This window comes from Rhineura floridana, chromosome 20 (genome assembly GCF_030035675.1).
Source record: "Rhineura floridana isolate rRhiFlo1 chromosome 20, rRhiFlo1.hap2, whole genome shotgun sequence".
NCBI classification, from domain to species: domain Eukaryota; kingdom Metazoa; phylum Chordata; class Lepidosauria; order Squamata; family Rhineuridae; genus Rhineura; species Rhineura floridana.
In genome coordinates, this window is record NC_084499.1 from 18,957,824 (window position 1) to 18,970,026 (window position 12,203).

General features: G+C 48.0%; 1 protein-coding gene across 2 annotated transcripts; it reads right to left on the reverse strand.

Moving 5' to 3' along the window:
* On the reverse strand, positions 1-12,203 carry EXOSC2 (exosome component 2). 2 transcript variants are annotated; one of them, XM_061604130.1, is made up of 9 exons: positions 11,990-12,202; positions 10,738-10,839; positions 9,362-9,407; positions 8,619-8,708; positions 7,551-7,616; positions 6,443-6,511; positions 4,754-4,930; positions 3,571-3,699; positions 1-1,784 (listed from the first exon to the last, which is right to left on the reverse strand). In XM_061604130.1, exons 1-9 carry the CDS (start codon positions 12,124-12,126, stop codon positions 1,704-1,706), a joined length of 897 nt encoding a protein of 298 aa, XP_061460114.1. In that variant the 5' UTR covers positions 12,127-12,202; the 3' UTR covers positions 1-1,703. The 2 variants fall into 2 exon arrangements, with proteins under 2 accessions (XP_061460114.1, XP_061460115.1); XM_061604131.1 differs by lacking the exon at positions 10,738-10,839 and having other exon boundaries at positions 11,990-12,203.

Sequence of the window (12,203 nt, forward strand, 5' to 3'; positions counted from 1 at the left end):
TAAAAACAAAACAAAGTTTATTGGAATATTTTTACAGTTCTCCAGTACAAAAAAAAAAATTAGAATCCCTCACAGCTGGAGTCATCCACAGTATCACGGATGCTCTTAAAAGACGCTGGTTACATGTCACGATTGTAAAGCTGCCCTTTGGCTAGGTCACAGCTAGGAAAGAGGTAGCCCTCCAGATGTAGGTGGACTCCACCTCCCAGCAGCCAGAATTGCCAATGGTCAGGGATGATGGGAGTCCAGCAACATTTGGAGGGCCACAGGTCCCCCATTCCTGATCTAAGCAATGGCATTCCCTATTGCAAGAAATGAAATGCCTCTATTTAGAGGAGGCATTCCCTGATGAGAGAGGGGGGAATGCCTTTTCTTCAATCAGGAATGGAAAACCTGGTTCCCTCTAAATGTTGTTGGGCTCCCAGTTCCCATCAGCTGCAGCCATCATGGCCAATTGTTAGGGAATTATGTGAATTGGGAGGCCAGCCAAAGAATCCTACATGATCACTCTGCTTGTGGCCAAAGAGCTCACAAGCTGGAGTACAACCTGCAACAAAGACTGCCAACTCAGCCTCCCACCTCTATAGCATCAAGTCAGACAACAGCCTTGGCAAATCTCAAGCATACCTACAGGTCTGGAGGCTGCACCGCTTGTATACCATCGCTAGGAGCCGTCACAACTGCATCTGCCAGTCATGGTATAGCGTCACTGGATGATGCATAGCCCGTGGGCTGTACTGTCTCCAGACCAAATCGCCAGCCGTTTTCCAAAGGGGTGGTGTCCAGGGGTGCGGCAGCCAAGTTTGTAGGCTTTCAAATTTAATGTGTCTTTTAATCAGCAAGTCTTGAGGGCTGAACTTGTGTGTTGTAAAGAAACAAGGACACGGCCAAAACCTCCAGCTCTGTTTGCCCTCTTTCGTAACATGCTGAATGACTTGCACATCGTGTCCAGATGGCATTGCAGCAAGCAGTTTCCCACTGGCGGCAGCCATTGATGCACACCAGGAAGAGTGGAAGAAGCATTGCATAATGGTGGCAGGATAGGAAAGTGGAATAAATTATATTCCACGTTATGGTGCACGAAGGAAGGGGGACATCTCAGAGCTGCCATTTTCCAATAGCAGCCCCCTTGTTTCTCTACTGCGATTGGTTACGTCCTCACTGTGCTGTGAAAATGGATCCTCAACCATTATAGAATACTGGAATGCAGCATGCAGGAGGGGGTGGCAACTGCCTCCTCAGCAAGGCTCAGACAGATTTGGCAGGGAAGGTGGAATGTAACTGAAATGCATGGTAAGTTCACAGAGGTCTTTAACAAAGGAAAAGAATGATTAAAAAAAAAGACATCCTAAAGACCGTATCAACAGAACAAGAACAGTTGCTATTCAAACCAAGTATCCATCCTACGACCCATCCCCTCTGAATCTTGGATATTTTTCTGTTAATATTTTCACGTTAGGATGCAACATTGCAGGTGCCTCCTCTGCCAATACAACTTGTCAAGACAGGCCTCTCTCGGTTTCTAACACTCTTCTAAACAACAAAGAAGGTTCTTAAACAAGAGCTCTTGTCACTTCCGTGGTCCCTTCTGCTTTTTCTCTTCGGTTTGGGATTTGTCAGAAATTCCATACCAAAAAAAGGAACCTTGGGGAGGCTAGATCACTGAAAGAAAGGATCGCCGCCTCGCCACTTTCATCCTACAATCACCCCTCCAGCTCCATCAGTCTCTGCCGAGTCTCCAGCACAATCTCCTCCATCACCTCTGGTTTGAGAAGGTCTTTGATCTGTACATTTAAACAGAAAAGACCATTAAAACCTGCAGGAGATCACAACAAACTGCATATGTGGTTTGGAAACACGCACTGCATTCAATCCAAACCTCCCTACAGCTTTTTAGAGTGTGATAATTTGAGCAGGTGTGGACAGCACCAACTGGCTAGCATCTGTAACATCCCCAACACATACACGCACTCCACAGCAGCTTTGCAAATGTTCTTAAAAGTATTTGTAGGGTTGGGTTTGACCTCCCCGGGGTGTCTTTCCCTCTCCATCACCACTGTTAAGGTGAGGGATAAATGGGTAAGTGGACATATACTGTGATAAAAATCTTTATAAAAGCAGTCTGCCTGATGGTGCTTCACCATTTGGCTCACTGGTGTACATCTGCAAGTTGCTCACTAGGCCTATAATCAGACTGGCACCGCAGGTGAAGAATCTTTTCACAACCATAGTGTTTGTCTTCACACTGACACGATTCATGCTACTAAGTATGTTCAGCTTTTACAGAAAGATGGACAACTGCCTTGATAACATGCAACCGAAACACACAACACACTTGGCCCAGGCACTCAAAATGCTGACAACCAACTGACCAATAGAACTACAAGAGGCGCTCTCAAAGCAATTTATAATTTAAGCGTTTCAGAATTATATTATGGAAAGGATGGAGCTTTTGCAACACCTGGATGCTGTGGCCCCTTGAAGTCTCAGTGGCAGCGCGCATGCAGAAGGTTCAATCTCCACCTAAAAGGATCTTGGACAGCAGGTTAAGAGAGTCTGTCCCACAAACTGCCTGAGACTGCAGATAGCGGCTACTAATTAAAGTAGACTACTAGAAGGACCGGTGGTCTGACTTGGTATGTTCCAAAATAAAGAAACGTCTGATACAATGTCTTGGGAATGGAAGCAAAGTTTTGCATCAAAAACAGCAACAACAACAAAAGGGTCTTGTAGCACCTTAAAGATTTATTATGGCATGAGCTTTCATCCCCTTAGGTTGCCAACTGCAAAACGATGGACATTTTTGAGACTGCAGGGCCCCAAGTGCTACTCACCTGGATCACATGTGGACAACTGACAGGCTGCATGTGGTACCACAAATACCCCAGTTGCCCCCACACACTTTGCCCTGCTGCCAAATTTTGCTGCTGAACTGGTGGAGAGCACCATGTTAACTTAGGTACCCCCCCCCAACATGCCAAACAGCTATCTGGCATGGTGCTACAATACAGAAAGACTCTGAAATCCAAGAAAGAGTTTGCTGCACCCCTGGCTTGCAGCTGCTGAACATCCACCCACCACTGAGTGTGGCCCTGATGGTGCCAAAACGTTGCCCATCCCTGGCCTAGATTTTTTGGGGAGATGTGGGAGACACAGACTATGTGAGTTTTGAAGGGCACACCTTTCTGGCTTGCATCAGATGTTTAAGGATTTTTTAAAAATGTGTTTAAAGATGTTTTCTTTAACTTTGTTTTTAAGCCATTTTGTTCTTAAAGTGTTTTAAGAGATGTGTTTAGTGTTGTTTGCTGCCCTGTGCTCCTTCTGGAGGGTGGGAATATAAATTTAATAAACAAATAAATAATAAAAATCAAAGAGGCAGCGATGCCCTATAGATGTTCATGGGGTCATCTCGTCCAAGCACGGGGGGGGGGGGAGAGATGGAGAATGCACAACCGATTTCACTGCAGAACGTTACGGTCTTTGTGGAAGCCGGCAAAATGTGTGGATGTGCGGATGTATAACCAAGCCAGCTAGCCCAGATGAAGAAGGAGCAGCGGTCAAATGCATTACCTCGTGAGGAAGAGAAGCCTCGTAGCAGTAGAGAATGCTGGTGTCATAGAGCATCAGCTTCTGTGCCGCTAGAGCCACAATGCAGTTTCGGAGGCGGGAGATGACTTCACGGTCAGGCTGGGGCACTGGCTGGGGGAGGGGGGGAGAGAAGCAAAGACCCACACAAAGTTAGCAGCCGTCATCTTAGGAACAGCGATGGAGGATGGGAAAAAAATCACAATTATCTTCTGCACAGAAAAAGAAATGCAGAACACTTATTTTTTAAAACTATATAAAAAAATCAGTAACATAATGCTTGAGCCCAATACGACTCAAACTAGAGGGACCCCAAAGACTGCAGAAACACAAGACAATATTTGGAGGAGGGGGGCTAATATCAGAGGAAAGGGCAACTGAAACAACTCAATGAGAACTGAGCACATTCAAAGGCTGTGGAATGCTGGTAGAGAGAAGGATCAAAAACAGTAACCTAGAAGAGGGCATGGCTGGCTGGCATGCACCCTGAACAGGAACGCTGCACACTGCAACATTTTTTTGCAGTCCCAACTTGTCAAATCTAAAGCCAATTAACTTTTTTTCCCCAGATGACGCTCCCTAGGAAGCGCGCATACCCTTCAGGCGTACTAAAATTAGCACAAACAACAAAAGAGTCTTGGGAGTGCCTTGGAAGACGTAACAAATTTATCATGGCACAACTTTTTGAGGATTACAGTCCATTTCATCAAATGCATGGCATGATATCCTGAGTTGCAGGTAACACTTTCACACACAGTGTGGGGCGGGGATTGTAAACCAGTGAGATCAGAGGAAAAAGTGAAATAGGGACTGAGGATTACATAATTGATGTGGTATTAACAGCACTGTATTTTAAGAACATAAGAACATAAGAACATAAGAGCCTGTTGGATCAGGCCAGTGGCCCATCTAGTCCAGCATCCTGTTCTCACAGTGGCCAACCAGGTGCCTGGGGGATTTTCTGCAATTTTATTTTCCTCTGACCTCACTGATTACAATTCCAGCCCCCACCCCAAACCAGATTTATTATCTATATAGACAATAAATTGGTTAGTATTTAATTTAATTTAAAAGGCCTCTATTGCTTTTCAGGATAAACTCCTCACAAAACAGCGTATGACCCATAAAATTCCTCCTCTTCTGCGTCCGAGGGCCACCACCAGCTCACCTCCAAGTTGGTGACGAAACCTCCAGCTTCTTCATCCTTCTGTTCAGGGGTCGGATAGATCCAGATGAACCCGTTGTTGCCGAGGATAACGGAGGCCCCGCAAGGCAAGTCGTGGAAGTGAGTCTTCTGCCGTTTCACGAGTGATGGAGACACCTGCACAAGCACACCTTGGCCGAGCTGGAGAGAAAGAGATGCAGGGGGCGACGGCCGGTGCGCCGAGGATGCAGAAACCCGGTCCAACATGCACAAAGAAGGCAAAGGAGGTTGTGGGGGCCAACACAAGCGAGCCTCAGAAGGGACAACTCGTCTTTCCACCATCTGACTCGCAAGAACGTAAGAAGACCCTGGCTGCTGGATCAGGCCAATGGGGGTCCATCTAGCCCAGCATCCTGTTCTCAGTGGCCAACCAGATGCCCATGGGAAGCCCACAAGCATGACCTGAGTGCAAGAGCGCTCTCCCCTCCCTGCAGCTTCCAGCAAATTGTTTTCAGAAGCATCTGACTATAGTGGCAGAGCACAGCCATCATGGCTAGTAGCCACTGATAGCCTTTTCCTCCATGAATTTGTCTAATCTTCTTTTAAAGCCATCTAAGTTGGTGACCATCACTGCCTCTCAAGGGAGCAAAGGACTTTATCTGTCCTGAATCTCCCAACGTTCAGCTTCATTAGATGCCCACAAGTTCTAGTGTTAAGAGAGAGGGAGAAAAACTTTTCTCTATCCACTTTCTCCCGGCCATGCAAAATTTTATACGCTTCTGTCAGGTTGCCTCTGACTCGCCTTTTCTCTACACTAAAAAAAGCCCCAAATGCTTCCTAGGGGAGTCACTCTATCCTCTTGATCATTCTGGTTGCCCTTTTCTGCACCTCAGGAGGGGGACAGCGATCTTGTCATTAGCCACCTTGAGCATCCAGTATGGAAACAGGAAAATAAAATAAATCCCAGGGCCTGAAACCAGCGAAACAATACCCTTGGCAGGAACAACAACCATAGAATGTCTGTGGAATATGTGCAAACCTCCTCCCAAGATCCCACTGGACCACAACTCCCATCATCCCTGACCACTGTCCACACTGGCTGAGGCGGATGGGAGGTGAAATCCTATTTCCAGTTACCAATCCTCACCTACTTAAGCTGAGTAGGTTTCTTACCACACAGCTTTCTCCACTCTGGGTCCTTATGAGGGTGTGAACAGTCTGATTTAGCAGGTTGATGACCCCAGCATTTGAAGAATTTTAGCAGGTAGTATAAACTTTTATCACTCCCCATTCCCAATGTAACAAGATATCCCACACGTGCTTCATCCTAGTCACCACACACAAAGGTTGCACCACTCTTCCAGAACATATTCTGAGTTCAGTTTTGAAGGGCTTGTGTGTCTGCTGCCAGTGAGTAGATGACAGATGACCAGATCAATGATCTGATTCCATTACGTATCGATATGTAATCCATAACCAGTTTACATGCTTATGTACGTTCAAGGGTGGGTTATCAAAATGTTTTAAGTAATTAAGTAAAACAAGCTTTTTCCCCAGGACAGCTGGAATATTTGTGAACATCCCGTGTCATGACACCAGCTCACAGGCTTCAATGCAATGCAATACAGGCAATAAAAATTCTCTATCCAAAGTCATCCAGCAGCAGACAAGCAGAGGTGCCGAATTACAGCGAGCAACTTAAAGCAGACTCACCTTTCCATATTTCAGACTCCGGGTATGCAGCGATACTGCCCCATCAGAGAACACTGCCTGGACTTCTGCCTGCCAAGATAGCTTAAGGAAATCAGCCGCCTATGGATTGCCTTTCCCAACATCCACTTGTTGATCGATCCATTATTTCATTAGAAGCTGGTTGCCGGTGAGCATCCACAGGAGGACAGGGAGGGCTATCGCATTCTGGCTAAAGCGGCTCCACTGAGCTATGACCAAATACGCCAATTACTGCAGACTTGTAAGGAGCCTGATCGCCTATGGCAAGTCACAGCAGACCAAGCACAAAAGCTTAATTAACAGTAGCTCTTGTCTCTGTCCCCAGTTCTTTCCCCTTTTTGGCTACATCAGACTAAGCATAGCTGTCTGGACAGGAGGCCTATAAAAAGCATTTTAATGGGCTAGTAGCTTCAAAAAAAACGACATTACTGAGAAGTGTTAGAGATTAACATAGAACGGGTTTAGCAGCTCAAAGAACAGACAGGATGGCTGATTTTATGGGCCCAAAGAAGGCTGGTGTGCACCAGGAATCAATTATGGCAAATACACTCAGGGCTTCCCTCTTGCAAATACTTATCCTCAGAGGCTCAATACATTTTGGCGCTTCAGCAGAAAATCCAAAAGAGCAGCCCTCCTTCCCTGTAGTTAAAATGCAGCATCACCCACTGAGACAGACATTTTCTTTTCATGCGCTTTTTCACGGTTCCCATTCATTTCAGTGAATCAGGCCCCATAGGGTCAGGTCCGTTTGTCTTCCGCTTGACCACAGCATCCACCTCTCGAAGGAGCCTTGCAATCGGCTCGCCTCTGTCTCCAAGAGAAGCGTCTGTCCAACCTGCTTCATCTACCACATGCCAAGACCAGACCGAGACCCTTAAGGCCAGCCTAAAAAGCGCGAGACTGTACATCAAGGATGGCGCAGCATCTGAGCCCCCCAGATGCTGTGGAACTCCAACTCCCATCAGCCCCGGAGCCAGCATGGCCAGTGGTCCAGGAACGCTGAGAGTTGTAGCGCAACAAAATCTGGAGATTGTCAAGACCGTTCACTGCCCTTTGCTTGTCCCTCTGCCTAAGCTAAGGGTGTGGATACACTGATGAGGTCTCCTTCCTGCAGGTAATCCCTCATTGCAAGTTCATCTTCAGCTGATCTTCGCCTCTGGGGAAAACAAAAACAAATGCACACATGGAGATACAGACAAAAGCAAAAAAAGATTACTACGGCTGTCATCCAATTAAATGCGTCTTAAGTCAGTTGACCCTCTACCACCCTCACTCTCGGGTTAAGCGGAGAAACTGTGACTGGGCCTCAGGACTATTTAGGTGTGAGCCAGCACAATGAAGTGGCCAGTGGGTCACCCGTTACCTTTTATGGCAGAGGGAGGATTTGAACCCGGAGCTCCCTGGTCCTAGTCACACATTCTACTACATCACAACAGCCCCTACCTAAATCCTTCCTCCTGAAGGATTTAACAATGCTTCACGTCTTAGCTTTCTTAGGATGTAAAGCAGGAGCAGAGAACCCCAAGCCCGGCCTGGCACATGCGGCCCTCCAGGCCCCTCTATATGGCCCTCGGGACTCTTTCCCGTGCCACTGACTCTGCTGCATGCCCTCCTTAAGCGGGTTTGCCTGGTTGGGATGTGTGCATGAACTGCCCCTTGCTAGGCAGAGAGGGCTGCGCATGTACTTAGAAACATCCACTTTTTGCATGGCTGGAATCTAGCCAAGTGTACAAAGGGAAAACACATATCCATTGCTCCACTCACATTCACCTCCCGCCATACCCACCACTGGCATGCGGCCCCCAGAAGCCTCCCCATGAAAGAATGTGGCCCTCAAGCTGAAAATGTTCCCCGCCCCTGATATAAATCATCCAGCAAAGCCGGCTCCAGATTTTGGAGGAAGGAGGGACATACTTTGGACAAGATGACCCCAGTGGGCTGCTGTTCATTCCTTCCTCTTGCTCACTTGTTGAGGGGGCTCAAGTGAAGAGTCAGTGACAGCAAGGGCCTCAGGGTTTAGCAGTAGGCCCCTCGCTTGTGTGGGGGCCCTTGGCCACTGCCCAATGATACTGACTCCTGACAGTACCCCCGTTGTTTGGGTATCTTTAGGTAAAGCATCCACGGCGTTCCAGCTGATGCAGCAAGGGAGGCCACTCACCAGCTCCCCTCCGGGGAGATTCATGGATGAAAGAAGCAGAACAGAATCCAGCCTGGAATTGGTCTCGACTTTCCACCGTTTCTGCTGAACCTAAAAATGAAGTGACATTTTTAAAAAAAGATGTAAACCCAGAGAATTCTCCTCGATAGAGCAAAGCACATGCGAGACCAGCCTGGCCCTGTCCATTGGCCAGAACCAAACGCCAACTTCCAAGCCCTGAAAAGCGAAGCCCAGCCTGGCCAGAGAACTAAGAGCAGCCGGGATGTGCACATGTATATTACTACCACATTCAAGCAGCAGAGAACCAAGGGCCGCATTCCCTCAGTGGGAATTCCTTTGAAGCTGCATCCCAGTGATGGGTGGGGCCAGAGGCAAAAGTGGGTGGAGCAACAGATGAAGCTCTTTGTACAGCAGTCCATTCGCAGCCATGCAAAATCCAGCAGTTTACACACACACACACTTCTGTCTATCCAGGCAAGCAAAGAGATGACATCACAGTTCAAGGACACATTAAAAAACAACACTCAATGAGAGCTAGTGGGGTGTGCAGCCTGGCAAGAACCTTCTGTTTTGCATCTGGGGTAGGAAACCTGTGCCTCCCACCCAAGATGTTGTTGGACTCCAACTCTCATCATCCCTTGCAGCCAGCATGGCGAATGGTCCAGGGATGATGGGAGGTATAGTCCGGCAACATCTGGAGAGCCAGACATTCCTCATCCCTGCTTCAGAGGTCAGCTCCGTACCTCTGTGATTCGCCCAACCACGATGTCACCAACTTCGCCGTTATACCTGCGAGCAAAACAAAACAAAAGCAACTTTTAAAAAGATGTTCTTCCCAAACCAGTGCAATCTCAGTCACAAGAATGAGGAGCATGCCCCCACCCCAGTGGTTACTGAGATCCCAAACTTCCATCAGGCCCAGCCAGGAAGAGCAATGGCCAGAGACAACGCGAATTTGCGCCCAGCAACATATGGTGGGCTGCAGAAGTTCCCCATCCTTACTCGACCATCCCTGCTAAGAGCGTTATCAGCACAAAGACAGATGAAAGACAGAGCAAATGAGACCATTTTTATGATTGAGGAAGTGTCCCAAATCACAGATGCACTGTTAGTAATTATGCAATTTTTAAATAGGGTTGCCAATTGCTGCACAAGCCCACATCACCATCAGAAAACATAATACTCTGTCTGCATTGCATGATCTTTAACGTTTGAGCACACACATGTAAATTTGAAACAAAGTCTTAGCCTTAAAACCAGGGCTGTGGAGTCGGTATGCCAAACCTTCGACTCCGACTCCTCTATTTTTCTACTGTCCAACTCCACCCAAAATTGCTTCCAACTCCACAGCCCTGGAAAGGGCTGTAAATGTCTTTTTAAATTGGAAGCTCTCCTAGGAGCATTTTTATCGCTGCCTGAATATGCGCTGATCTTGGCATCACAGCATTTGTCTTCATCTGGGTCTTGTGTCATACACTGACACACAAAATGTTTTCCATCTTCAGTTATGGCGAAATGCTCAACTACAGCTGACTTCATGGGAAGCTTCTTTGACAGTTTGAATTTATATTTTAAAAAACTTGTCAATCAAAATTTATTTTGAAGCCGGAGTCGGTACATTTCTACCAACACTGACTCCACCCAAAATTGCTTCCAACTCCAACTCCACGACTCCACAGGCCTGCTTAAAATGTCACACAAGGCTGTTCCCTCTCAAACAACACTAGAACTTCAGGAACATTCAACAAAGCTGAAGATTCAGGACGGACAAAAGAAAAGTACGTTTTCGCTCAACACATAAACCATGGGATTGGCTCACACAAGTTGTAGTGATGGCTAGTAACATGGATGGCTTGAAAAGAGGATGAGACAAATTCATGGAGTAGGAATGAGGATATCAGTGGCTAGTAGCCACAATGGCTATGCTCTGCTTCCACTGTCGGGAGACAGCGCGCCTCTGAATACCAGTTGCTGAGAATCACAAGTGGGGAGAGTTGCTGTTGCGCTCAGGCCATCTGGTTGGTCACTGAGACCAGGATACTGGACTAGATAGGCCATTGGCCTGATCCTGATTATATAGACTAGCACAGCTACTCTTCTGGATCTCGAAACCTCTCACCTCGCTTTCAAAGCTTTCACACAGACCAGCTTGTTCACCCTGTCCACGACACCAGCCACAGATGCTATAAGTTTCTCATCTCCCAGGTATGTCCCGTGGCCTCTGCCGAAGAATAGGAGAAAGGAAATGCTCTGAAGAAGGACTTTGTAGGTGACTGGAGGGGGGGGGCATTAAAACACAACCACCGCTCGTCTGTGCATTATACTATCTTTCCAAAGTTGCTGTGCAATTAAAGTTTGAGGCCTTTTGGTTGAAGAGAAGAATGCAACTGAGGGCACTGAACACAACCGAGGTTTTATCAAATGATGCAGCCTTGTTAAATAAGCCCCAAACGTTACCAGCCTACTGATAGTTTTACTAGCCTGCTGAAGGATAGGAGAAAAGGGTGGAACAGAGCTCTTTTCCTTCTCTGGCACCCTATTTAGCTTCTATGTTGGCAGCATGGGGGGGGTGGCACACCCCATCCTTCCTAAACCAGCATAGCCACTCACCTGCATTCAAGGTCTTCTCACCTATGGCTACTACCAGGCCAATGCTTAAAAACAAAACTGAAATGATACATAATAGGGAGAAGAACCACAGCTCCGTGGTAGAGTAGAGCACCTGCATGGCATGCAGAAGGTCCCAGGTTCAGTCCCCAGCACTGGCAGGCAACGGCTCTCTCCAGCGTTTCAGGCCGGGAGTGTTATCCCAGCCATTTCTGGAGATACCAGGAATTGAACCTGGGATTTCCTGCATGCAAAGCAGATGCACTAACCACTGAGCTACGGCCCTTCCCAGACCCTGGTCCTATAACTGAGCTAAGTTCCTTCCCCTAAATCAGTGGTGGGGAACCTTTGGCCCTCCAGATGTTGCCGTTGGCCACGCCTGCTGGGACTGATGGGAGCTGGGGTTCAGCAACAGCTGGAGGGCCAAAGATTTCCCCATGCCTACCCTAAATCGACCATGCGTGCCTCTGAGCATGGTGATTACCATTAAAGAGGAATCAAATCCACAACTAAGCACGAGTAGGAATAATATTCTACACACGCTCAGGGGCACGCTTGGCAGTTCTGCTTCACGTGCTCCAGGGGCTCAAGCCTCCAATTAAGTCCCGAGAAGAGGATTGAATGGAGGTGGGCGATGGCCACCCCTGCTTGTTCTACAACCCCCACCCCATATTTCTATGGGGAAATGGCGGGGGCTCAGCCCGCCAGCCCCATGGAGTCCCGCAGCAATGGGAAGCAGCCTGCCGCCCTTGCCCCCTCTTCACCTCATGTATCCAGGGTCGGTGGTGATGGTGTCCCCCGGGGCCACCAGGTCCTTGTCTCCCTCTTCTGCCCCGCGGGGCAAACTCTGCGCCAGCCGCTTGCGAGCCACCGGCAGCCTGAACTCCATTGCTGCCGCCATCTTGACTACGGGCACGCTAGCCACCTCCTAGCTGCATGGCGCCGTCTCCGTCATATCAACTCCTGGCAAGCAGGTAT